The 26,772-nt window shown below is 42.0% G+C and overlaps 1 protein-coding gene across 1 annotated transcript in view; it reads left to right on the top strand.

Moving 5' to 3' along the window:
• Positions 1-26,772, top strand: part of GRIN2B (glutamate ionotropic receptor NMDA type subunit 2B) — a 403,139-nt gene that overhangs the window by 333,094 nt on the left and 43,273 nt on the right. The window contains exons 7-10 of the mRNA XM_081058567.1: positions 20,902-21,104; positions 21,858-22,029; positions 22,243-22,396; positions 25,747-25,872. Coding sequence (XP_080914693.1) covers positions 20,902-21,104; positions 21,858-22,029; positions 22,243-22,396; positions 25,747-25,872 — 655 coding nt within the window. The remainder of the gene's footprint in view (positions 1-20,901; positions 21,105-21,857; positions 22,030-22,242; positions 22,397-25,746; positions 25,873-26,772) is intronic.

Below are 26,772 nucleotides of genomic sequence, written 5' to 3'. Positions count from 1 at the left end.
GTTTCAATTTAAACATCAATTGCTCAGGAAAGCGTTTCCGCTCACCCAAGTCTAAGTTAGCTCCTCTTCTTGTCCCTTACTCTGCCCCCTGCCTTTGCTTATTAGCTTTCAGAACACATTAATTTTTTGCTCATTGTCTGTATTTGCTTCATAAGGGTAAGAGTATACCACCCAGTCCTGTGTCTTGCAGGGTCTGTCTGATATCTCCCAAGTTACATCAGCAGTCCGGAACTCTCAACTGAATTTAGATTCTTACAGCTATCTGCTTATTGACATTTCTATTTGAATGTCTGGTAGGCGATTCAGACTTACCCTGTTCTAAATTACTCTGTTGATTTTCTTGACAAGTCTGCTTCCCACCTTCCACGTTCCTCATTTTCATCAATATTTGTTGGGCGCTGCCTGTACTCCAGACCCTGTTCTAAGTGCTTTATAGGTATTAACTTATTTCATCTTGATAACAACCCTATGAGGTAAGTATTATTAATATCCCCATTTCACAACGGATGAAACTGAGATACAGCGAGAACTTGCCTGAGGTCTCAGGGCTCATCACTATCAGATCTGGGCATCAATCTCTGGCCACCTGGCATCCTTGCCCACACCGGCCACTGTCTAATCACTGCTCTGTACAGTGACCCTCTGTACAGGGTCTCCGCAGATGGCACCACCATTCACCCGGTTACTCAGGCTCAAAACCTCAGCGTCACCTTTCATTTTTCTTTTTCTTTCCATCCAATATCAAGTTCATCAGCAAATCCTGTTGTCTCTCCCTTCCAAACATATCCTGAAACTAACCAATTCACACTCCCTCCATTGCCACCACCACAGACAAAGTCACCACCATCTCCTCACTCACCTTCTGCACCTACCCTTGCTCCCCATAGTCAGTTCTCCATGCAGCTGCCAAACTGGTACTTTCAAAACATAACAGTTCATGTCAGTTATTTTCTCAAAATTCTAAAATGGCTTTCAAGCAAACACAAATGATCCAAAGCCTTACTACATGGTGTGTCTCCTTCCTCCCTCTCCAGAATCATTTCCTGCCACTCTTCCTTCAGATTACCAGTTCCAGACATACTGGCTGACTTGCCATTCCTCATACACTCTGAGGAAGGTCCCACCACTAGGTCTGTGCCTTTTCAATCCTCCTCCTCCAGATATTCACGAGTCCTGTCTTCATTCAAATCTCTCTTCAAGTGTCACATCTTCAGAGAGGGCTTCCCTGACCACCCAGTCTAAATTCCATCACACGCTGTCTTCCTCATGTTTGATTTTCTTCATAGCAGCTCTCTGTAGCTGACATTTTAATATATATCTGCTTATTGCCTTTGTCCCTCACTAGAATGAAAACTTCTGGAGAGCAGGGACTGAATTGTTCACCTCTGTCCCCAGCACCTGTCTCCTGATAGGTATATAATAATATTTGTCGAGTGAATGAATGAGTGGATTAAAGAACAAAACTTGTATCCTAATTACAGGTATCAGTACATGAAAATTCGTCCTGAGCTTGTCTCCACCATAAAGTGCCAGAGGTGTAAAATACCTTTTTCAACATACTGCTCAGGAACTCAAACACATACTCATTTTTTCACTGCTGCTAACTGCCTTCACAAAGTGGAATGTCTTGCTTAAAGCAAGCAAATGGCCAGATTCAGGCACCAAGTTAGAGATCCCAGGCTCAGATATTTGCTAATCCTTCTGTGCTCACACTCAACCTTTTGATTACTGCTTACATCTGTTGTTTGCAATAGACACTGACTGTCTGATGATTCCAATTAGAAAACTATCTTTGCAGAAAAGCAGCAGGGGGGTTGTACGTCCAGATGTGTGCTGCTTTTCCATGTTCATCTGCTCCTCCCAGTACCTTGCACTGATAAAATCTCTGGGAAAATGCCGGCAGGGTAGTGAGGGGGAGAAATGGGATCGGTATCTATTCTTCACCCAAAGGGACCTCTTGAAGAAGGTTTGTTGATTTCCCTTCTTTGTAGAAAACAGGGAAATGGCCCACTCTCCATTTCCCATCCCTCTTAAGTACTCCTGACTTTGTTTCACCATCCTGCTCTTTTCAGTATGAAGAGGTCCCCATATTCCTCTACATTCTATAATTCTTTTAAACCTCCTTTAGTATTGACATCTCATCAACTCCCAGAGAAATACTCATGCTGAATAAAACAATCGGTGATCTGCCGTATTGGATCCTCTCTTGGTTGAAACAGCTGAATGAAATCTATTACTTCCTAATACATGCCAACACCACAGAGGTTTTCATGCATTGGTATTAAGCAGTGAGTAATTGGCTCAAAGGAGGATAGAAAGAGGTCAAAGTAGCATGATTTAAAGGTTTTTGCCCATAATAATGGGCAGTGAAACGAGACAAACATATATAAAGAAAACTATTACTAACTTTCCTCTGAGCTTCACATACCCTCCCCAACCATGCCTAGTATGGATACCATGTTTCCCCAAAAATAAGACCTAGCCAGACAATCAGCTCTAATGTGTCTTTTGGAGCAAAAAATTAATATAAGACCCAGTCTTATTTTACTATAAGACTGGGTATAATATTATATCACATTATATCATATCATATATCATATTATTATAATATGATATAATATAATAAATATAATATAATATTATAATATAATACTGGGTTTTTAATTAACTTTTACTCCAAAAGATACATTAGAGCTGATTGTCCGGATCAGTCTTATTTTCGGGGAAACAGGGTATTTACCAAAATGCATTTGCTCTTCTCCCTGGGTGTACAGCTGGACTCTATTTCCCAGTTCCTCTTACAATTATACATAACCATGTGACTAACACCTGGCCAATGCAATGTGAACAGAAGTGATGGATGTCACTTCCAAGCCTGGTCCATAAAATCCTCCCACACAAGTTCAACTACACTCCTTTTGTCTCTGGCTAGCTGGAATGGAGACACCTCCTTAGAGATCTTAAAAGCCTGATGTTGAAGATAGCAGATTCTCCATTGGCCTGGATCCCCAAAGAACTGCATAGAAGAGGCTATCCTGCCAACATCAGTATATTTACATGAACTAGAAATGAAATTCTATTGTGTCGGAACTATAGTACATTTTACAGACTATTTGTTACAGCAGGTAGCCTACCATAATTAATTCACCAGATGTTATACAGTATTTTTCAATATGTATATTTCTCTTTCCTCTGTTTGATTATAAGCATCTTGAAAGCAGAATCTGTGTCCGTGCCTTCTGTACCCCCTGCAGGGCTCACACAGAGCCTTGCACAGGACACATGATAAGCAACTAGTTATTGGTCAGAGAATGTATGTCTACCTTTTATTCTAGGGTGAGTGAAAACATGAGTTCGGAACATGGCTAAATCATATAGGTTTTTCATTTTACTTTGAAATCCATCTCGGTTATGAAGGATTTCTTATGCATGTATAGCAGCTGACACAGTCAGCAAAGTGTGACATACATTTTTTGTTATCCATAAATGGATTATCTACTGTGACCTGCTCTTCCATCATTTTGGCACGTTCCTTTTGTCAACAGCTGTATGGTAGGCGCTGAGAAGGGCCCTGAGCCAAGGGCGAATGAGAAACAAGTGGGGGTGGGTTTGGGGGTGGGTGCTTGTGTCACTGGCTGCGTATGAGTTGTGAATACATTCTGCAAGCAAGCAAAATGTTGATTATCTCTTTACTATTATATGCATTTTTCTTATTATCTATTATGAGACATAATCAAAAACTGATGACAGGAATATTTAAGATCAGATAGAATACTGAATAAACCCCCATCACAGGAAAAAAATAGGACTTTTTCAAAGCAGGAATTTATCAGTTTGGCATCACATCTCTTTGAGGGAACAAAAGGCATTTTATTTCCACTAGCTAGCTATAGGTCAGGCAGGTGACGCACGGTAAGCATTAAAAATCCTCATTGTAGTCGGGTTTTACCCTGTGGTCCTTACTCACTCCAAGGAAAACCCTACCAGCCTTCCTCCTCAATTGCCGCAGCCAGTGTCCTCATGAACTTCCTACTGTCTCTAAAGACCCACTGTTGGAAAATGGTGGTCTGAACCAGTGCTTCTCAGACGTCAGCAGACATCAGGGTTGTTAAAACCCAGATTTCTGGGTTTTGCCATCACAGTGGCTGATTCAATAGGTCTGGGGTGAGACTTTGCATTTCTGCCATGTTCCTGGGTGATGCTGGTCTGAGGACCACGCTGTGAGCACCCCTGGTCTAAACCCCCTCAACCTCACTCCATGTTAATGAAGGAATCTACATTACTTGCACAAGGGCAACAGCCTGACAAGGGGAAGGATCGCCAACAGCGAGATGGCCTTTCCCATAAGGCCTGATCCAAGGTGTGAATGAAGAGTGGAGTTGCTCAGGGCAACTCAGTGGAATGTCCCTGACACCACTGACCCACAGTCTCTCTTTTGCTTCTCCAAATTTGTTCCCTCATTTCCCCATTCCTAAAACAAAGAAGTCACCATAGATAAATGGTCCTCAAACCTGCTGCCCCTTACAATCACCTGGGGAGATTTTAAATAATTCTGTTGTTTAGGCTAAATCCTGCTTAGAGATTCCAATATAACTGGCCTGGTTCAGGGCATAGGAATCAGCATCTTACTAGCCTTATAGGTGATTCTAATATAGAGCCTGGTTGAAAAACCATTGATGCTCTCTAGATCACTTCTAGATCTGAGAGCCTACGTTGATGACACCCCTCCCATGGAATCCCGCCTTGTCTGCTGTCCCTTCACCCTCTGCCCAGCCCTCCAACCATCAAGTGACACTGGACTCTTTGCCCTGAGCCCTCACTCCTTTCTATGAACATTGTATTCTAATGACAGAGCAGCACAACGTCACTTCATACCTCGTTAATTGCCTCTGCTTAATTAGGCTGAGGACAAGTCCCAAACAACTGCAGAATACATGGAAATTCACTGATAAAAACATAAGCAACAAATCAGTAGTGCTTTTAGAACCCCCAGAAAATGTTAACTGTGGAAGCAGAAAAGGTGGCTTCCACATTCCTAGAAAATGGCTTTGATTCATAAAGTCACACAAGAACTGGAACAGGACACAATATTGGCTCCAAGTTATTTATTCTCCTGGGCTGGCCCAACCTCATTTTGTTGTGATGCCTACAGATTTCACACATACTTTATCTGTACAACAACTAACTCAGGTGAAAGGCCATCTCTCTTTCCTAAATAACTCTTTATACTTTAGAAAAACAAAATGAACTGGAGCACTAAGGCAGTGGTGTGGATGCTTTGGCTTTCCCAAGCGCTTCCATGGCAACTATGGAGAAAGTGGAAGTGAGGGGGTGGCTTTTCCTGGTAGGAATTCCAGTGTTTCTTTAGTTTTCTATTTTATTTATCTTAGTGAGTACACACTGGGAATTTCCAGGAGTTAGTGGTTAATGAAGTGTAACCTAACTTCACTTTAATTTTATTCTTACCCTTTGTAACTTGAACTGGAATCACTGGAAACTTCTTTACCTTCTTTGCTGGACTACACTTGAAGCTTTAGTTGCTGGAGCCTTTTTCAGTTTGGTTGCCATTCTCAATAAGATCTTTTCTTTTTTCTAATCAAATGGCTTTAGTTACATTGAGGGGCAATTTAGTTAAGGTGAGGGGCACTGAGGCAATTTAGTACTTAATTCTACCATGTGTCTGCACAGGAATCCAAGGCTGGGGATCAGTGCATTTCTCCTAATTAATTCTCCATGTCAGGCATCTGGAAACCCGCCTCTTCGGCCTCATCTGAGTTGACTAATTAATTAAGCTATATTTGTAAACAGACATTTTCTCCCCCAGCACTTCTTTTCATCATCTGTTTCTTTAGCCACAAGCTGGTGACCCCGTTTGATGGTAAACTACCTGGCCAATAATTTTGCTCTCCCACAGACTGAGGATACTCCATTTGGAGACTGCCCAGCACTGTACAAGAAGCTCAGGCTTTGGAAAGAGGCAGATAAGGATTTGAATCTAATTTAGCCATTTATTAACTGTGTGACCACAGGCAAATTACCTCACATTTCAAAATGTCATTTTCCCCATTTTCTCCCTGGAAAATCTACCACTTAGCCCAGCGTCTGGCACATGATTAGTATAAATACCTGTGAGGAAATAAGTATCTCTAAACATGGGGTATTTTTTTCTGAATGGGAGCACTCAGATTACCTTGCCTTTGTGCAGGGAGTAGCCAGTTTCAAGACACTTCCACGTACATTATCACATTTATCCCTCACAAGCCCCTATGAGGAGTTTTGGTAAGCATCGGTACCCTTGTAAGTTACAGAGAGAGAATCAGGCTCGTCAAGGTCAAGGGACATGGTCCCACGGCTGGTTAGAGGCAGGGCCTGACCTAGTCTTCACACTCCTGGCTTGGTGCTCTTGTTTTGAGACCAGGTATTCCTCTGACTTGTAGTGGATGATGTGAAAATAGATTATCAACACTGGGAAAAAAAGAGAGTTATACAAGATATCCCAAGAGCACCTTATAAAAGAAAGTGATAAGACACCACTGGTGCTTAAAGATGTTGAAACATTTATGGGGGAAACATTTTTTAATACATGGAAACGTGCTGATAGTTCAACTTCTGGATTCCCTCATTTCCGTAGCTTCCTCCCTTCACTGTTCCTCCAATTTCTGTTGGTTCATAGGTAAACTGTTAGTAATTGTTATAACCCAAAGTTATTAACTGATATCAACAACATCAATACTTACATTTGGACAGTTGAACGTAATTGGATTCTCCTACCAGCCCTGTGAAACCAGTAGAAGTAGAATACACACACACACACACACACACACACACACACACACAATCTTCCCTACTTGCTGATAAAGAAGCTCAGATTCTGAGAGGCTAAGTGCTTTGTCACATTCACCGGGCTTGTCGGTGGTGGGGCTGGGCCTGAAATCCAGAACTTCCAACTCTATGTTTAGCACTACGTCAATAGTGCTTCCCTTAGGAAGGACTTGTGTCAGCACCGGACTTATTTCTATTAAAGAGCACTAAAGAACCTGGTGCTCTTTCATCTGTAATTCTCTCTGTTTGTCTTTCTTCCTGCCTCTCATTTCCTTCCTTGGTTTGGCCCAGTACGTGCACCCTTTTCCTGAGGTGGATATATTTTAGTAATTTAACAATGCCTCAGAAATGTTTGTGTGTCTTTTCAAAAACCTCTGCTTTGTAACAACCACCCCCAAACGTAGTGGCTTGGAACCACTACTCATCGTTCTTTGGGTCAGCACTTGGAGTTGGGATAAGCCTATGGTTCTTGGGTGGTCTCAGATGGGGTCACTCATCCGCTGCAGTCATCTGGTGGCTCACCTGAGGTGGGTAATCCAAACTGGCCTCGCTCGTATGTCTAGCTGTTGGTACTGGCTATCAGTTGGGCCGCATTCTGCATGTTTGCTCATCCTCAAGGAGGCTGGCCCGAATTTCCCCACAGTTGTCAGCAACATTTCAAGACAACAACGCTCATTGCACTATCACGCTTCAAGTGTCCACACATGTCACATTTTTTGCTATTGGTCAGAGCAAGTCACAAGTCCAAATACAGAGTTAGTGAGACAGTAGACTACACAGGGCATGAATACTGGTATATATGATTCATTGGGTATCACTAATATAATAAGCTGTAAATGGATATGAAAATAATATCTACCTTATAAGACTATTCTGATAATGAAATTTGCTAATGCACGTGCATTACTTAGCATGGTCCCTGACAGGCACATAATAAATGCTCAATAAATATTAGCTAGTATTATTAGTGCCCACTGTGGTACTATTCCCTATGCTAGACATTGGGGATCCAAAAAAAATAATATTCAATCCTTGCCGTTGAGGAACTCATAGTCTACTAGAGGAGACCAAACACATAAGCAATTAAATATAGTATACTATTTCAAGTTCAGCGATTGAGATACGCACAAGTATTTGGAGAGTGCAAAGAAGGATACCTAACTCTTTAACCCAGCCTGGGGGATGTGAGAAGGGAAGGCTTGTTGGCATAGATTCTATAGGAGCTGAATCTTAAAGGTTGAATGGGTGTCATCCAGAAGAGCAGGGGTTTAAAATAAGGAATTCTAGCATGAATAAAGTCATATAGGTAAGAAACAGCATAGTGTGTTACGAGTATTATCAGTTAAAGGCTAGAATCCTAAAGAGATAAGACAAAAAGAAAGCAGGAAGGCAAGAGAGAAGGGGAGAGAGAGAGATGAGAGTTGGGATGGGGGGAAAGAAAAGGGAAGAAGGGGGAAAGGGAAGGGAGGAGGAAGGGAATGAGAAAGATAAAGGGAAAGTGTGGCGAAAGTATTCTCTTTTAGGAGGTTAGATAATATTCCATAGGGGAATGAATGGGCACTGACAGTCTTTGTGAAGCATAGGGATGGGGTTAGATCTATATTTTAAGAGATTGCTCTTGAGGCCAAGCGGAGGATGAACTGGAGGAAGATAAGACTGGAGGTGGGAAAACCAGTTAATAGTAATTTAGAAATCCAGGCAAGAGGTAGAATATATGAGAATTGAAGCCAGTGAGATCCTTTCCTGCCATTTCTACCCTCCGAAGCTGGGGGAAAGCATCTCAGTGAAAAAAGGAATGACTTTGGATAGCGTAGTTCAGAATATTCCAGAAAAACTATTTCCTGCATATTTAACAGGTATGCTTACCCACAAAACAGACCTTTACTGGCTAAGAAGAGGTTGTAGACCCCAGACAATCTTAGACTGAGTGTTATTATTAGTAATTTTGTCCTCTTTTTTGTGGCCTTAGTGAGATGTGAGGAAACTGTTCTGTGAATTCTTCCGGGACACACATCACATCTTTTATGATATTTTTTCTTTTCTCTAGTCTTTTTTCCTAGTCTTTTTAAATTATGATATGTTTTCAATGACTTTGACCTCTTTTCTTTGTGCTCCCTTGTTGCCTCAGTAATTTTTATGTGTCTTTTCAATGTTTATGCCTTGTTTCTTTTCATATATATTCACAATCTTATGCCTTGGATTTCCTGGATGATCACATTCTCAGCTATGCTGCTTTGTTGTCCCTGAAAACACTTTCATAATCATCAGGGTTTACATTCAGATTTGTGGTCTGGAAAACACTGTCATTAGACTTATGCAATATGTTCTTTTTCCAGAATGTCTCCCATTACTTTCTTTTTGGCCCTTGTGAATGAGCACCCTGCCGTGCTAAAAACAGCTCTCCTCAGTCTCACCTGATGATGTTCTGCTCCAGTCCTGGCCATTTTTTCTAGCTCCTGAAAGTTTGCATGAGAACCTGATTTTGCTTGGTTGGTTGGTTCACTGAATGTGCAACAATTGGCATAATTTTTCTTAGTGTCCTGAGGTATACTTGAGAGAGATGCTAGTTTAGCGTGTCTAAGATTTATAGATTCCTGCATTCCTGCATATTTGCGAATAACCTTTTCTTTAAACATATTACACACAGTTAAAATTCAGAGGAGAATCATGAGGAGGATGTGATGTGACTCATCAGGAGGCAAAAGACAGAGTGAGCTGGGATCAGTCCAGTAGTGATTGTTTGAAGAGCAATATGATTATCTTTGGCCCCAGGGATCTTCCATGATAACTCCGTGCCTTCTAGGTGGTGGCACTGCTTGTACGCCTTACATCCTTCTGCTGCTCTGGACCCCTAGGACCTCTAATGCTATGGCAGGTCTAAGGCGCATGGGGCTGCCTAAGGAGAACAGGAAAGGTGGGCTCTTCTGGATCATTTACTGAGCATTATTACTACATGCCCGATGCCATTCGTATGTGTCTTATCTAATATTTGAGGCAATTAGAGGAGTGGCAAAAAAGCAAAGACTCTGGCGTCAGAGTGCTTAGGTTCAAATCCCGCTTCTACCACTTGCTTGGCTTGGGGAACTCCCACATAGCGATCTTATAGGAACCTTCTGGTTATTAGCTCTTAATCCTGGGAAAGGAATTGTGAAGGGGTGCATGGGAGTAGAGAGAACGACGGAAGGCATGGACATGACTGGAGCTGGCAGCAGGGTTTGTCACGTGAGACACCTGCCAAGAGATGCCAAGTGATCTACTGAGTGAGATTGGCTGCAGCTGTAGACACTGAGACAGTCCAAGTAACCCCCATGAGGCCTAGGGGCTGGGTAGGGGATGTAGCCACAAGTCACTTTTAGACTGCACAGCAGGAGCCCGAGCTGGCTGGCCTGACCTAAACCCAGGACTCTGAGAGCGTGAGTGGGGGCCTCCTGTTTCTCCTTCCCTGGGGCCCATGCAGGGAGGCACTTGTCTTGGGAATGGCTGTGGAATCTGCCTATCACTGGTGACCCAGCCTACTTCCCTGCTCCTGATGTGTTCACGGAGAGCTGATGACAAATACCACCACTGCCACCGCAACCACTCCCATGTGTTCAGTGCTCACCACGTCCCAGGCATTTCACAAAGCGTTTTGTGTGCATTATCTCATTTAATTTTCACCAAAACCCCATGAAGATAGTTATAATTATTATCTGTTGCCATTTACAGATGAGATAGTGTATTATGGAGACTGCTTTGATTATAAAGACTACAGATCCAACCTGAACTAATTTAAGCAAAAGGCAAATTTATTACAAGGATATTTGACAGTCTCACCAGAACCCAGAACAGGAATGCGGCTGAGCCTCCAGAATAGCTACAAGCCAGGACTTTGATGCTCTCATTTATCTTGCTCACTCTCATTTGTATATAATTTTCCCTGCCACTGGCTTCATTCTTCTGTCTCTCTGTTGGGCAGTTTTCTCCATAGGGTACAAAATATGGCTGCCCATAGCCTCTGAGTTTTAAATAATTATAGCTTACAGTACTGGTGTGAGACTTCATCCTTTTTGGTCCTAAGCCCCAAGATCCCAAGGATCTGACCCAGATGGTCAGGTGCCCCAACCCTCAACCACTCAGCTGTAACTGGGTCAAGGGATGGACGTGGAGATGCAGTAATGTGCCAGCTCCCACAGGACCGTATGGCTGGAGTTGAGGAAAGGGCAGCTCACAAAAGGTGGGCCTGAGCTAAGAAAAGGGGCGGTGGGAGAGAGAAAGTTAGAAGGGTTAGGCAGATGATGGTTGGTTGGGAGACAAAACAGCAGGCATCCACAATACAAAATTGAAAATGTTAAGGAACTTGTCCAGAGTCACATACCGCCAAAGACAGAACTCAAATTAGGCCTTTCTGACTTTCAAGTCTATGCACGTAACTAATGTGACAAATTAGAATAAAGCAGTGGAGTGAGTGAATGAATGAATACATGCATACATACATACATTCATACATTCATAAGGTGAAGACCTTGCCAAATCAGTGCTCACGTCAGACCATTCTATTATAATCAGAATGGTCTGACATGACGCACTTTTGTTCTACCCTGACAACTTGTCATTTGAGGATAAAGGTAGAGAGTAATGAGAAGCTAACCTGATGATAAGCAGTGTCAGTGTACAAAGCCCGCAGCCCAGATCCCCAAAACGGGTGATAAGAGCACCCCTAGAGCCCACCCACATTTATCAGTCCTGTCTGTCGACTTCCCTGCTGAGCTGTGTTCTGGAGCAAGCCAAAGCCCAGGGCAGGTTGCACACAAGTCTACTATCCTTGGTTTAAGTGTGAGAGGTCTCTGCCTGGGTCCCCTCTTTTCCAGAAGATGGTTCAGGACTCCTCAGTTTTGGTGTTCGAGAGGACGGGTCTTTTCTGAGAGAAGGTAGATCAGAGAAGAAAGTAGAACTCAGCTGTCAGTAACTGAGCTCCTCTAAGGACCCAGGGTTTACTGGCCAAGCATGGGGAGTTGGGGCTTGGGAGGTTTTGAGCCCTAAAGGAGCCCCATCAGATACTTCCGGAAAATGTGTGGAATCGTTCAGCCTTTCTGAGCCTGTTTAGCAAACTATTTACAAAATGTTCTGACCTACAAGAATTAACCCCCTTTCAAAATATCCATTTTGCCCCAGGGAGGGGTTTATGGACACAGAACACCTGGCTACATGGGACTCTGGATTCATGGCCTTTTGCAAATCTAGAAGCGTCTTAGTATTTTCATTCTTGTGATTTCTGTTGTTATTTACACCGGAATGAAAATATTACATGAAAGCAAAAGAATTGTATGGAGTTTACCCTGACATTTGAAACAAATTGAGTTAAAAATTTAAGGTGTTGGAGTTTTTTCAGTATTTCTCCTTTGCCACTTGCAAGCAAAATTATGTTTCTGGAAGGAAGTTAGGTACATAGTATTGCACTGATGTTTTCAATAGCAGGAATAATAGTCATAGTGAGGAGGGGGATAAGGATAAAAAATAACACATACTTGCGTACAACTAATACCCTATGTGCCAGGCACAAAGAGATGGAATAACTCGCCAAAGATCACACGCTTGGTGGCAGGTGGCACCTGCCTTCTACTGCCACCTGTCACCATCCTGCCTGTCTGGCTCCCACGTGGACTTCATTGCCACTTGCCATGAAGCCTTTGGACACAACCATCAGTTGCAGTTTTTGGGAGCCTGAGGTGAGGGTGAGAGGCTATATGGCTGAAACAGACTCTTCTCTCTCAGGTCACAGAAAGGTGAAGAATAGAGGTCGGGAATATTCTTTTGACGACATGGCATGATGAAAGAAAGATGAGCTTTCAGAGGCAATAAGATCAAGCCCCTCAATGAGCCTCAGTTTTGTTCGTCTATATCGTGGGCATAACAATATTTATCTTTTTAGAAGTTAGAGACAATGAGATGCCATAATTCTATGTGATGTGCCTGGCCCAGGTCCTAGCCCATTATAGCTATAATCACTCTACCATTATCCCATCTCGTGGTGTTATCTGAAATGACCATAACTGTTCTCTGCGGCCGAGGGAGTCACCAACTTCCGTTCTTGGCACCAGATTCTATTCCAACTCACAACTTTCCCATCCCTTCCCTCTGCAGAGCAGGAGGTGTGGAGGTAGAATAGGGATCTCTCAGAGGGCAACTGCTGGCAGCAGTTGTGGGATGTGCACTGTCTCCAGGGAGCTCCGGGCTCTCTTGGAGAGGCCGGGGTCAGCCAGGGATGGAAGCTGTGGCCTGAGACGACAACCAATGTCTTAGTGTCACTGGGAGAGCCACACAAGTGCCAGGCAAGAATGGCTGATGGGCCTCCCTTTGGCATGTGTGCCCAGAGCCACTAGTCTCTAGCTTAGTAAGTGCTGAAGCAGTAATAGGCCAAGGAAGTCATGGATCAAATTTGAATATGGAAATTATTTTCAAATGCATTTTTCAAACATCACTGAGCATGCAAATGATTAGGACACAAAGCAGCTCGCTGTGCCATTGGCCTTGTTAGATATTCAGTGCAGCAGATTGCGCCATTTTACCTTACAGCAAGCCACGTGGAACTGAGTCCATCCAGGGCAGCTTTATAATCCGGATGCTGAAGAGACAGAATGAAGGCAGGTAGGATGTGGGGCAGCTTTTCCCTCCTTTTCTTGAAAAAACAATCAAGTGGTATCTAGTGGAGGCTCTGTGGAGGGTATTGATGTATTTTTCCCTCCAGTGACATCAGTCAATAATTACTGAGAACACACTTGTTCAAGCCAGTATAAGTGACAAAAAAAGAGGCAAAATAATGTAGTCCCTGCCTTTGAGTGCTTAAAGACATTCAGAGACAGGATTTGTATATCAAACTATGGCCAAAGGGAGCAGCTGACCCACAGAATTATTACAGAAGATCAAATAGAGCTTTTTCTCTGGGCAGGAATGACCAGGGGCCAGATCATGGAAGTGATGAGGCCTGAGAAGGGCCAAGAAGGATGCAGAGCATTTGAGAAACATGGGAGGGGCTGACAGAAGAAAGACTGCGTGTGACACAGAAAGCAGAGCTGCATGTCTGTCACACACACTGTAGAAACAGCTCCATGCAAAAGTAAGAACAAAGAACTCTTTGAGGGTAGGGTAGATCCTTTTTCTCCACAGGTAGGAAACCAAACGTTTTATTATATAAAGAAAGGCATGTTTCACTTCACAAGAAAAAAAGTAAAAATAAAATTTTGTGCATTAAAAAAAAATAATCAGAAGGCAAATTTCGGAGTGAGAATAATGTCTCTATCATATTTGACAAAGTGTTGCTATCATGCTACCCCACAAGCACCCTACGAATAGGTAAGAAAGACAGACAACTCAATCCAAAATGGGTGAAGGAGGCTCACGCCTGCCCATGGGCAGCACCAGCACACAGAGGGGAAAAGAGGAAATCGAAATGGCTAACAGATGTGCAGAGGCGCTCCAGCTCTAGCTCACTGCCGGTCACTGAGGTGAAAATGAGAGTCATTAGATACCATGTTTTATTCTTCAGATTGGCAAATGTTTCACAGTGATAAAAGTCAACTGCTGGTGAAAATGTGAGCAAGGAGCGCTCTCATGCTTTGCTGATAGGAATTTCAATGGCTGTAAACCTTTGGTAAAATATTCTGGCAACATCAAGCACATTTAAAAACATAAATGTCTTTTTATTCTGCTTTTTCATTATGGGGAATTGATGCCTTGCAAATACCAAGGTATGTATTATGTATTTTGGTTAAATTTGGGGGGAAATAGCCTAAATATTTATGAGTAGGGCTATGACTAGCTAAATTGAGGCACATTCATCATTATGGACTACTATGCAACTATTAAAAGGAGTTAGATCTGCTGTCTGTTGAATGGGAAGAAAGCCCATGATGTATAATTAAGTGGGAAAAGGAAGTTGCAGAGACATGGGTCTATTATGACCCGATTTTGGACAAATGTACATATACATGCACATTTACTTATATCCCCTTCTTCATATATATGCTTGTGTGTGTGAATATAGACAATGGATGGCCATACACCAGAATGTTCACTTGGTTGTAAGAGATAGGGGGGCGGTTAGTGGAGTGGATATGGAAAAATGAAGATTGAACAAATCAGACACTCACCTTTGAAAAATCCTCAGAGCTAAGTTATGTAGCTTTGGGGCAGGAGAAATGAAAGTGCCCTCCTACTCTCCGATTTCTGCTCTGTCAGGAATCTCAGGCCTGCCAGGGTCAGCTGCCTGATGTGGGTCCACTTCGGGACAGAAGGCAATGCAGATTCGGGCTGCCTTGCAGAGGCAGTTTACCCAAGGAAGCACTTGCCCCTTCAGTTTACCCAGGGAAGTGCGATGTAGTTTTAAATTTTGCATTTTAAAAGGCAGATGAAGGCTTAAAATAAGCAGCAAGAGTTTAGTGTTAGATCCAGATGTCATCTCAAGCGAGAAACAAAAATGCTTTGATTTTTGAAAAGTAACCTTTGACTCCTAAAGAGGCTCTAATAAGTGCTTTTGTTCCAGGATCTTAAAAAAAAAATTACTTTCTGTGCAGATGAAAGAGGCAGCCTGGGGAGACCAATGTCCTCTGCTATCTGTGCAAGGACTGCAGCAGAATTCCCAGCAGCCATGCCCTGCCTGGGCCCCTCTCTATTCTCCATGATGAGACATTCATGGAAGGGACAAACTCAGAGGCTTTCAGAACAAATACTGTTCCTGTGGTCTTTTCTTATGTGTGACCTTTTTAGGGTGCTAATTGGTACCAATTTCACTGGTGGTAAAGGAGGAAATCTGTTAGCAGAAAGAAGACTTTGAAGTCTAAGATCACCACAGATTGATTCTCCACAATTTTTGTAAGGGAGGGCTTATGGAATAATATGCTGTAGGTTTGTGAAGTAGGCTTCCTCCTGAGGAGAAATTCCCAGCTGAACAGGTGTCAGCTTGTACTGAGAGACCCAGACCAGAAACCCTAAAATGACTCCATGTTTTCCTGAGAAGACTAATCAGAGATTTTTTTTTTCTCTTGAGAAAGATGATTTCAGTCCTCAAGAGATCTTTTTAAATGTTAGTGTGACAGAGAGCTGCATTTTTTTATAGACAGATGTTGTGGTTAAATGTACTTGTGGTAATGATGTTTGTTTAGTGCTTATCTCTAAGGAATTCGGAGCACTTTATAGCCATTTTCTTCATTATTTCTTAGGGTTTTTCTTTTTCCTGATCATATTTTAATTGTGGCTATAAATTCTTCATTCAGTTTTTTTTCATTGGGTTTCCTCTGAAAGACCTCCCATTAACGTCATTTCCTGCTACTCTCTGCATTTCCAATATCATGGACTCACACCAGTTCAGACACCCTAGAAAAACATTCAGGATTTTTCCTTTCAGTGTCTGAGGCTTCTCTTTCTTTACTATTCTTCATCACTCTTAAAAACTTTCCCGTTTATAATATTTTTACTATACTTCGTCTCCCTTAAAAGAAGAATTGCTTTAAATATACCTTATTCTTCTACATAAATAGTTTCTATTTTATTTAATTTTAATTGTTCACTTATTGCTAACTCTCTTGCTCCATAAAGAAATTGGGTAACTAATTTGAGCTAACTAAACATGTTCTTTAACCTGGTCATTTGTGTATTGGCTTTGTGAATCTGATGTTCATAGCATATTTTTTTTCAATTCTGTTTCTCCTTTTAGTCCTCAAGAAATTTGTTAACTTTCTTTCACACTGCAATAATCCTTGAAGAAACAATAAAAAGGAATCATGACCTTATGACAAGCTAGGCTTTTGTATTAACAAATCAGATCCTTCCCTCCCTTTAGGAAGTAACCACTAAGAACACCTTTGTACTGGGCTCTAAGCAGATGGAAGTGTAGTAGAGAGCCTCTGTCCTGAAGAGATCCTGGGATCACAAGATTATGTGGAATACACCTTAGAAGTCACCTCCTTATTTTACAGATGTGGACACTGAGGCTCAGAGAGTTTTAGAAATGTGTTCATGATCACAGAGACACTTAGGGGCATGCTTAGAATTTAGTTTAGGAGACAAGACACCTGATAGTTTAAAAAAAATCAATAAATAAAGTAGTAAATAGCATGAAATAATGAATGATTTAGTTATTCTGGGTAGTGGTGAGCTGGTATATGTTTAACAACTGGAGGCAGGGGTGGACAGAGGAAGCCCTGATTTGTAGTGTTTGCCAATTTCATGATGCCCATGGCCAATGTCAAGCTACCAACCTGACACAACAAGTTGCGAAGAGATAAGTATAATCCATTTGGCTCTTTAGAGTAATAGAGATCATCTGGCTACAGTGACCAGGTCTTTAAGGAAGAAGAGGAGAACTGGGCTAGACCATTTCTCTTCACACATCATTCTTTTCGGCTATGAAGGACTATCCTTGGGCTTTCCATCAAGCGGCTGTAGGACTCTGAAACTTAGCTCTTGCTTTACCTCAGTGGATAAAGGATTCGTCACTTGATGAGCTGTCACTGACATTACAAGGTCCAGCTGAAAGATAAGAGTCTCCTAGTTTTTCCCCGACCCTATCCAAAATAATCACTTCTACTTGAACCCCAGAGTACTTTATATATACCTTTTATTAGGGTCATTACCGAAGCCTAACTTGATATTAATGTCAATAGACTATCCTTGGAGGACAGGGACCATGTCTTACTCCTTCACTGCCCGCGAAGCAGTGCCATGTGGTAGGTAGGAGCCCAAGCTCTGGACTCAGACTGTTCAGCTTCAAATCCTGGCACTGCACTCATGTACCTCGAGATTGTGAGCAAGTCATCAAAGTCCTCTGTTCTCATCTGTGAAATGACACAGTCAACAATAAGCTCCATCTCACAAGTTTGCTCTGAGGATTAGTGAGACGACTAGATGTGTTCAGTGCCTAGTACATACTAAGACCTCAATAAATGTTACCTGGTATTATTATCTCTAGCTCCTAGCCCAGTGCCTGGCAGAAAATTGGTGTGCAATGGTGTTGATTGAATTGTGTTAAAGCAAAGCAATGATATGATCTAGCTAGCTTGATAGGAAGCTGGGAAAGAACATGCTAGAAGGGACTGCATGAACAGATTATTGTTGGGGAAATGAGAATGATATAGTAAATCAGAATCAGTTGATCATAGAATTATAGGATCAGAACATACTTTTTCAACTGTGGTTTGATAAACACAGAGCAGGGTGGGGTCATCCATGCCTTCCCTTCATCCCATGTGCTTCGCACTGTAAATCTATAAATATACCATTTGATATTGCAATAGCTTATGTTGTCTGCTGTTAATTTAAATGTCTCCTTTTCAATACTGTGCAGTTGCTTTTTTAAAATCTAAATGCTCGACTTTAAGTATAAATACTGTTAAATTTCATTCCACTTGGTTCAGTCCATTATGCCAATTAATTCCTATTGCTTCCAAATTTGATTCTGCAGTGCAATATATCTTCTATCCAGTCTAGCTTGTTATCTGCAGTTCTGTGAGTATGACTTCTGTTTTGTTTTCTGAAACACTATACAGGCCACTTCTAAGAACAGAGTTCCCTGACATGTCACTAGAGACCTCTTTCAATGTTGGCATTGATTCATTTTTTAAAAATCTTATTTTTTTTTTGGATATGGATTTTAAACTCCTTTCAAATCTATCAAAGTATACAATAATCTATATTAAATTCCATCTTATTCACAAGGGTGTCATGAAAAACACTGCCAAAACGCTATGTCTGCAACATTTTTGTTTCACATGTTGGAAGTCTATCAGCAAAGAAAATGCAGCTAGCGTGTTGAAACCTGTTCCTGATTAACCTAGGTTAGCTCCCAATACCAACTTCATTTTCCAACTTGAACAAAGGATTCATGTTTCAACATAGTGAAGTTAACTGGGTCAGTGTAGATAAGACTCAATGCACAGACCTTGACCATCTAGGTGAGTTTAGACACCATCCTGAGGATGGTGAGAGGTTGTTGAAATTTTTGAGTACGTATTATAGGATCGAGTGATGTTTTAAGAAGAGCTACCTGGCAGTAGAGTTCTCAGTGAACTGTAGGAGGAAACTTATGTGAGGTTTGAGGTGGCCTGCAGTAGTCTCAGAGTGGGCTACTGGACCACTGGGCTAAGTTACTAGCAAGAATGATGAAAGACAATAAATTTGGATTTAAAAGGAAAATATCCAAAGGGACTCTTGGGGCAAAATGATGGCGGTGGAAACAATAAATAAAAATAGTTACTTTAGGACTTCCAACCTTTTTCACATCATTGAACACACAGAAAATACTAACACTTTGGCCACTGGGGTAAATAAGACTGCTTGGAGATGGAGGTGACCCAACATTATGAGCACCCCAAGGCTGGCTCTCCTCTTCCCCAAGCCATACCTCCCCCTAACCACAGGCAGAAGACATTAATATCTCCACATGGCTGGGAAGATGTTTGGACATTTCTGCTTTAGAAATAAGTAGTCTTAGCAATATGAGGAAAGACAAATGCACCAAAATGAGGGCCAACAGTACAGAGAAGACTGGACCTACAAAAGAACGCATATGTTTTGTTCAGTGTATAATTCTGAACACAGAAGTAATATACAGCTTACGCAGTTGGAGGAAAACTAGCATCAGGGTTGATTCTAAACAAGACAGCCCAAGACACCAAGCCACTGCCTATGTTATAGTGACACAATAAAACAAGGGCAGTTGCTATGTAGGCCTAACTGGGCATGGGAGTACGCAACACCTACTATGTAGGTAGATTGGAACGTGATCCAAACACACTGAGGGAGGCACTAGGTAGAATCTAAGTGTAGACAAAAGCAGAAACAGAGATGGAGGGAATTTTGGTTTTGTATGAATAAGGAAATCTAAGGCTGTTAATCTAAGCCTGCTTGGGAATTTATGAAGTACAGCCCATTCTTTGCTCCTTATTGATTTATATAATAGTTTTGTAGTCTCAGTGCCTCACCTGTGCTCCTAATTTGCATTGCTGCATGGAGGAAATTATAGACTGGGAAAGGACAAAAGCTTGCAATCCATAATTCCTTCTGATAATTGAAGATGATTGGTTATAGAAAATAAAAAGGTTTTTCCTTCGTTCTTTAATAAAGTCAATGACAGAGTGAGAACAAGAACCCACCAACAAGGTCATGCAGATTCTACTATAAAAACAGCATTGAATGGTTTTTCTAAAAGATAATGGAACCCCCACATTTTTCCTGATGATTGGCAGCAGGGCCTGATTCCAGAGGGACCTGCCTTTCACATTGGAGTGCGTACGAATGGTGCTCCCTGAAGTTGGGGCACACAGTCTGTGTGGCCATATGTGACAGCTCACAGAAAGACCTATATGATTTATCCCGGGGCTCCCACCCAGCCCAGCAGGTGCATATCTGCATTGACCTGTGGCATTCATCACCAGCCCAGCCACACTCCCTTCCCCAGCCAAGCTGTGTCAGTATGCTCTAATCCTGACGTACCATTTTATTCCAATTCAGATCTACCCAGTTCTCCACATGACTTCCCACTGCACCTCTATTACAAGCCAAAACACATCCTTCTGGCTCATTTGCTTTGGTCATTTTGTTGACCTTTCCAAAGATATTGGCCACACTCACTGTCATGCTCCTTGTTACCGTTAAATAAATAAATAAAAACAAAAAACCAACAGCCACACAAGGCAGAAAACTGTCATCCTCCCAGCATTTGGACCAGGCTTCAGTTTTAGCACTCCCCACACAACACTGCAGACATTTAGTTACATTTGACTCCTTCACTCAGGATGAGCTTGATGGAAGGCAGATGATGGAAGGGAGAGTGATGCTTCTTTGGGTCACAGGGCTTAACAGGGTGCCCGGCACATAGTAGGTCCTCTTTTAATGTTTGGTAAGTGGGTGAGTGAATGAACAGGTGACCTTTCTTAGATGTGGACGCAGTAGTCTCCTTTTGAGCATATGTTTTCAAAGGATTCTTCTCTCTATCATGTGCAATAGCTGCATCTGTTGGCCCTTGTTGAACAGCTTCGTGGGCGATGCTAGGAGAAGCTGCTGTGTCTCAGACAGTGGTTTTTGAGTCTTTTGTTTATCCCTGTGCAGGTCGGGAAATGGAAAGACAAGTCCCTGCAGATGAAGTACTACGTGTGGCCCCGAATGTGTCCTGAGACAGAAGAGCAGGAGGATGACCACCTGAGCATTGTAACGCTAGAGGAGGCCCCGTTTGTCATTGTAGAAAGTGTGGACCCTCTGAGTGGAACCTGCATGAGGAACACAGTCCCCTGCCAAAAACGCATAGTCTCTGAGTACGGCACCTTCCCCAGTGGCTCCGGGTGGCATGGGACGGTCAGATTTGAGCCAGCTCTTAGCACCTGGCTGGCCTGGGACCTGAGGCATAGGGTGAATTGGGCACCATGTCTGATTTTCAGTTAACATTGAGCAATGGAATTAATGGCAGCCCTATGGTCTGATCATGACCTGGGAGAATTTCTCCTAATTATGCTGATGTTTCCTTGGTCTTGGCCTTGGCCTTGCCGGGTCTCAATGACCAGGACTTCACGTTTATGGAGATTTAAGTTCTCCATAAGTTTTAAGTTTTCTTTGGCCAGCATGTCCTGAAATTTTGAGGTTTAGAAACATTTTAGAAGTACGTAAAACCAATCTATGCTGTTAGAAGCCAGGATAATGGGTGGGAAGTGCCTGAAAGGGAGAACCAGAGCCCTCTCAGGTTCTGGTAGCTTTTCTGTATCTGGATTTGGGTGCTGGTTAAATGGGTGGGTTCAGTACATGAAAATTCATTCAACTGAACCCTTAGGGTATGTGTACTTTCCTGATATATATTATACTTCAAAGGAGCATTAAAAACTGTGAAAACACCTGGCTGCCTCTGATGAGGTAATGAGGGAATGCAATTCAATGGTCTGATTTATGCCCTTACTGGGTCTGAGACAAATAGTAGTACTGAGCTGTGAACAGGGTTGGAGTTTTAATGACAAAGGGTAATATTTTGCTTTATGTAAAAAGCCTTGTTTTTGTGTTTTGTTTCTTTCACTGGTTAGGAATAAAACAGATGAGGAGCCAGGTTACATCAAAAAATGCTGCAAGGGGTTCTGTATCGACATCCTTAAGAAAATTTCTAAATCTGTGAAGTTCACCTATGATCTTTACCTGGTTACCAATGGCAAGCATGGGAAGAAAATCAATGGAACCTGGAATGGTATGATTGGAGAGGTGAGTCTCATTAGGAATTAAGGGCCATTTCCATTGCACTTTTATTTTGTTTCATTTAGCTATAAAACACTCATTTCATAAATTTTGTAAAATACCAAGTAGACTATACTGTTCCCGCTATACAAAGAAAACCCCGGTAGGGCCATATTTTCCTCGTGGTGGCCCCGCACCTTACTGAATGTTCTAATTGCAGCATGGTGTCTTTCTCCCCAGGTGGTCATGAAGAGGGCCTACATGGCGGTGGGGTCGCTCACCATCAACGAGGAACGATCCGAGGTGGTTGACTTCTCTGTGCCCTTCATAGAGACTGGCATCAGTGTCATGGTGTCACGCAGCAATGGGACCGTCTCACCTTCTGCCTTCTTAGGTAGGTGACATGCTTGCCAATGTGAAGGAAATGGACATGAGGACAGGTGGATGCAATGAGGAACAGTGACATATGGCCAGAAGTTTGTTTCAACCAGATGGTTGTTTGCTAGGAGCTTAGCTCAGCCAGGGATTTCATTTTGGGGACTTCAACAGTGATTATTCTCCATCCTGAAAACTGAATAACAGCCCTCAAAAATAGGAAAGTATGATACCTTATAAGAAAACAGTGCTGCACTGGTCATCAGAGGTTCTACTTTAGTCTCATCCTTGCCAGCTACTCGTCATTCAATCTTGAACAAATGTGCTTTATCCTGGGACTCGGTTTTCTCATCCATAGAAGAAGGCATTTCAACTTGCTAATGTTTGAAGCTATTTCCTGCTTTAATAATTTCTAATTGTGGATGTCATTGAAATACCTATTATTTTAAATTATCTTCAAGAATTGAGCTCAGTGCTACCAAAAAAATGTGTTCTATTTTCACATGAATTTTCTATGGTTTTGCCAGATAACATTGATCTGATACTCCCCAACACCCCACTCCACCCTTTCCCATACCATTCAGTTCTTCCCCACTCGCCAGCATCACTTATGTGTCAGAAGCCTCAGATATTACATAAGACTGGGTGAGATAAGGCCAAGATTTCAATTAGATGAGGTCTTTTGTGAGCTCATACCCCATATTTTCTTCAGGGGCTGTGAAAACAAGGGGTTGAAAAATAAAATGTCACCTTGAAAACAACACTGGGCTAGGGGATAGGAAACCTGGTTTGGATAAACAAACTGTAAGCCCTTAGACGAGTCACAATCTCTCTAAAGGACATCAACATTTTCCTCATGAGGGTATTGGAATAGACAGTGACTAACATTTCTTTAAGCTCTATTTGGGGGGGGGGGAATTATTTAACTACTGCACTACAAAGTGGTGTTACAGGTTCCATAGAATTTTTCTATAAATTACTCAAGTTTCTCAGCCACCCTTCATACTCACAGTGAAACAAATCCTGGCCCTGCCAATTTTACATGAAATGTTATTAGATGGCACACACTGTATTCATGAGTCCTCCTCACAGCTTTATGTATTTTATTTGCTTTTTCCTTCATAAGGATAATTAGAACATGAAGATATACAAACAAAACTACATTCCAATTCTAACCCTGTCAGCATACTTAACTTCTGGATTGAAAGAGCCAGTGATACATTGGTACAGCTAGCCCTAGAATGGTGTAGAAATGCCAGGCAGGTGTGCGTGTGTGTGTGTGTGTGTTTGGAGGAGGAGCAGTTAGTTAATTATAGGAATAAGAGAAGCCAGCCTTTGTTGAACTCCTGCTATGTGATGTGCCAGGATTATTGAACAAACTTTGATTATATTATCTCACAGAAACTATTGTTGTACCCATTTAATAGTATAGGAACTGAATTTTAGGTTAAGCAATTTTCCAACAGTCTCTCAGCTAGTAATGGGCACATCCAGGATTAAAGCCCAGATGTGGCTGCCTTCAGAGCCTGTGTTCTACTCCACATGGGGGTATTTCAGAGCTCAGCTCCTAAATCAGGAACCACTGTGGTGGTCAGAAATTAAGATATAATACAATGGGAAAGCACAGATTTTTGCCCTCAGAGGGCCTCAGTTCATAACCTGGCCCTGCCACAGTATGAACTTAAAAGGGACTTTGACGTCTGAGTCTTAGTTTACTGCTCTGTAAAATAGATATGATAATCTTACAGTGATCTCATAATGAAAGGGTTTTTACAAGGATTGTATAAAATATGAGGGAAAGTACTTTCTAAATTGTAAAGACCAATACAAATGTTTTTTTCTTGTATTTTGCATACAGAAAGTTTTCCTGGGCTTAACGGGGGAAAGAGAGCATAGAAAATATACTTTTACTCAGTTACTCCCTCATCTTAAGCAAAAGTGAAATCAGAGTAGGATTGCAATCAGTTAGAGCCAATGGGGGAGAAGTGTTCTCCTCTCCACGGCATAGAGGCTTTGAATTGTACCTTCTACCCTGGCATCTCTGGCTGCTACTGAAAGGTTTTGCATTTCACAGTTGGCACACACCTTATCCAAGCCCTTTTTTTTTTTTGAAATTGATTAATGGACCAGGTTTTTCTAATTCCCTTGGGAGTTCAAAAGTAAAGTAAATTTCAAGTAAGAAAACATTTTCTAATTTCTAGCCATTTTCTCTCCTTTACAACTTCATTTTTATTATGATTTGGAAGATGGAGAAAACAGCATATTAATTCACTTAATTATGAGTTTACAGTGTGCTGTGACAGCGAAAAAGGCCAGAACTATTTTGAGATCCAATTGAGGAAACATTGTATCATGGGACAGAATAGCGATTGTCCCTTCTTATAGGCCTTCAGAGAGACGGCTCTTGGAATATATTGTTCAATTTCTGGGCATCTCTCAGCCAGAGAGATTTAGATCAAATGGAAGGGATTCAGCAAAAATGATTAAATAAATTAAAGAAAGCGTGTGTAGAACATTCTTGCTCTCTTGCCTGGTCTTGTCCCATCAACCATGTCCCATGTCACCTAGTGATAGGAACTAGCTTGTAGTTGTTTGATTAATTACGGCCAAAGCATGTTTTCTTTCATAAGCTAAATTCCCGACATTGTAGATACTGATATTTAACGTGGATGGAGTTTTTAACATTGACTTATATTCTCATACTCTAATGACATCTAATAAAACATATACATCAAAGTGGGTCACCCCAATAAATTTAATTAAAAAAAAAAAGTAAATCTACACTGTAAAGTTTAAGAGAAGTGAAGGAAGGGAGCAAGGGAGTTATTCGTTGTGTGAAATTATTACTGAACCAGTTCAAGTCTGAAATCATAACTAAATCTGTTGAGAATGAATTGGGCTGCAAGGCTGGGAAGCATTGGCGAAAGCTGTTCCAGGTCTCCACTGTGGGGTGTGGCCAGATAGGTGAGAGCATCAACCAAGAGCCACTCCAATATGATCCATTTATTCCATAGCTATGATCCATTTATTCCATAGCTAGTACTTCTTCCAATTGTAAAAGGTCCCGATACTGATCCAATGACAGAAACTATCTCTATAATCTCAAAAGTTCACAGGCAAGAGGCTGTCCTTCTCAGGTGTTTGAAAGAAAACAAACCTTGCCATGCCCATCAGGGGAATGGAGATGTTTGGGCACAACCTCTTACTCCTCCCCAAACCAGGCCTTGGCTGTCTGAAGGGACATACACACTTGCAGTTTGTTTCTCCCCAAAATACATGTTCCAGGAATGAATGAATAGGTGAATTAATCAGAATCTGCATGTTCTCTCTTTTAACCCTGAGCGCTGATTTGTTTTCTTCCTCCCCCAGAGCCCTTCAGTGCTGACGTCTGGGTTATGATGTTTGTGATGCTGCTTATCGTCTCCGCCGTGGCTGTGTTTGTCTTTGAGTACTTCAGCCCTGTGGGTTATAACAGGTGCCTTGCTGATGGCAGAGGTAAGGCCAGCTGTACCCGTTGCATTTCTGCATTTTTCTAACTGTCAATTTCGAATCTCTGTACTTCTCATGTGCCATCTGCCTCCTCCTTAACTTATCCATTTCTGCAAATGAACCCTCAGCCTTCTAATTCACCGGCTCGGTGACTTGTTAGAAATACCCCAATTAATATGTTAGTTTGAGTCTATATGTCCCCTCCCTGGCTCAAGCCTGACCCCAAACCCAGTTCGACCCCTAGGAAAATGAGAGGAAAACTGGCAGTAGATACATGTAGCATGAACATGTCAGAGGAAACTATTTTGATAGCCTAAGACTATGAGTAGTCCATCTAATCAGATGGACTGACGAGGCAGATAATACCCACGTATTAAGAATAAGGAAAAATAGGCTGCCCCGGGTTATAGCAGGGTAGTTGTGGCTGAAAGTGTTGTCTGCAGCCAGACGATCACGAGTGAGGTACAAGGTCTCCAAGCATGTGTTCTGCTCCAGTCCCTCTGCCAGGAAATGTAGGTGTTGGGTATTTGCAATACAGTGGCCAGGAGGTAACAATTCTCAGCCATAGCTTCCATAGGGGCAGTCTCATTTCCTGGCTAGGTAGGTCCAGAGATGTGAGGGCTGCACATGTATTTGAGGCATTTATCAGACTTCAAAAAAGTTTACTAGCTCTCTGAGGGAGGCCGTGTGATCCTTATGAATAGCTCTTCTAAAATTTCCTGAGAACCCCAGGATTAGAAAATATTACACCTTTTCTGAATTTTATCCCATCCAGAATATGAGTCTGGAATTACGCTTCCAAGATGAAAGATTCCTAACCCCAGCTACATACAAGAATTATCTTTGGGTCACTTGAAAAAACAAAGGTGCATGGACCTCATTTTCTAATATTCTGATTCATTAAGT

Source organism: Rhinolophus hipposideros (assembly GCF_964194185.1).
Source record: "Rhinolophus hipposideros genome assembly, chromosome: 9".
NCBI lineage: Eukaryota > Metazoa > Chordata > Mammalia > Chiroptera > Rhinolophidae > Rhinolophus > Rhinolophus hipposideros.
This window is presented reverse-complemented; position numbering and strand designations above follow the sequence as displayed.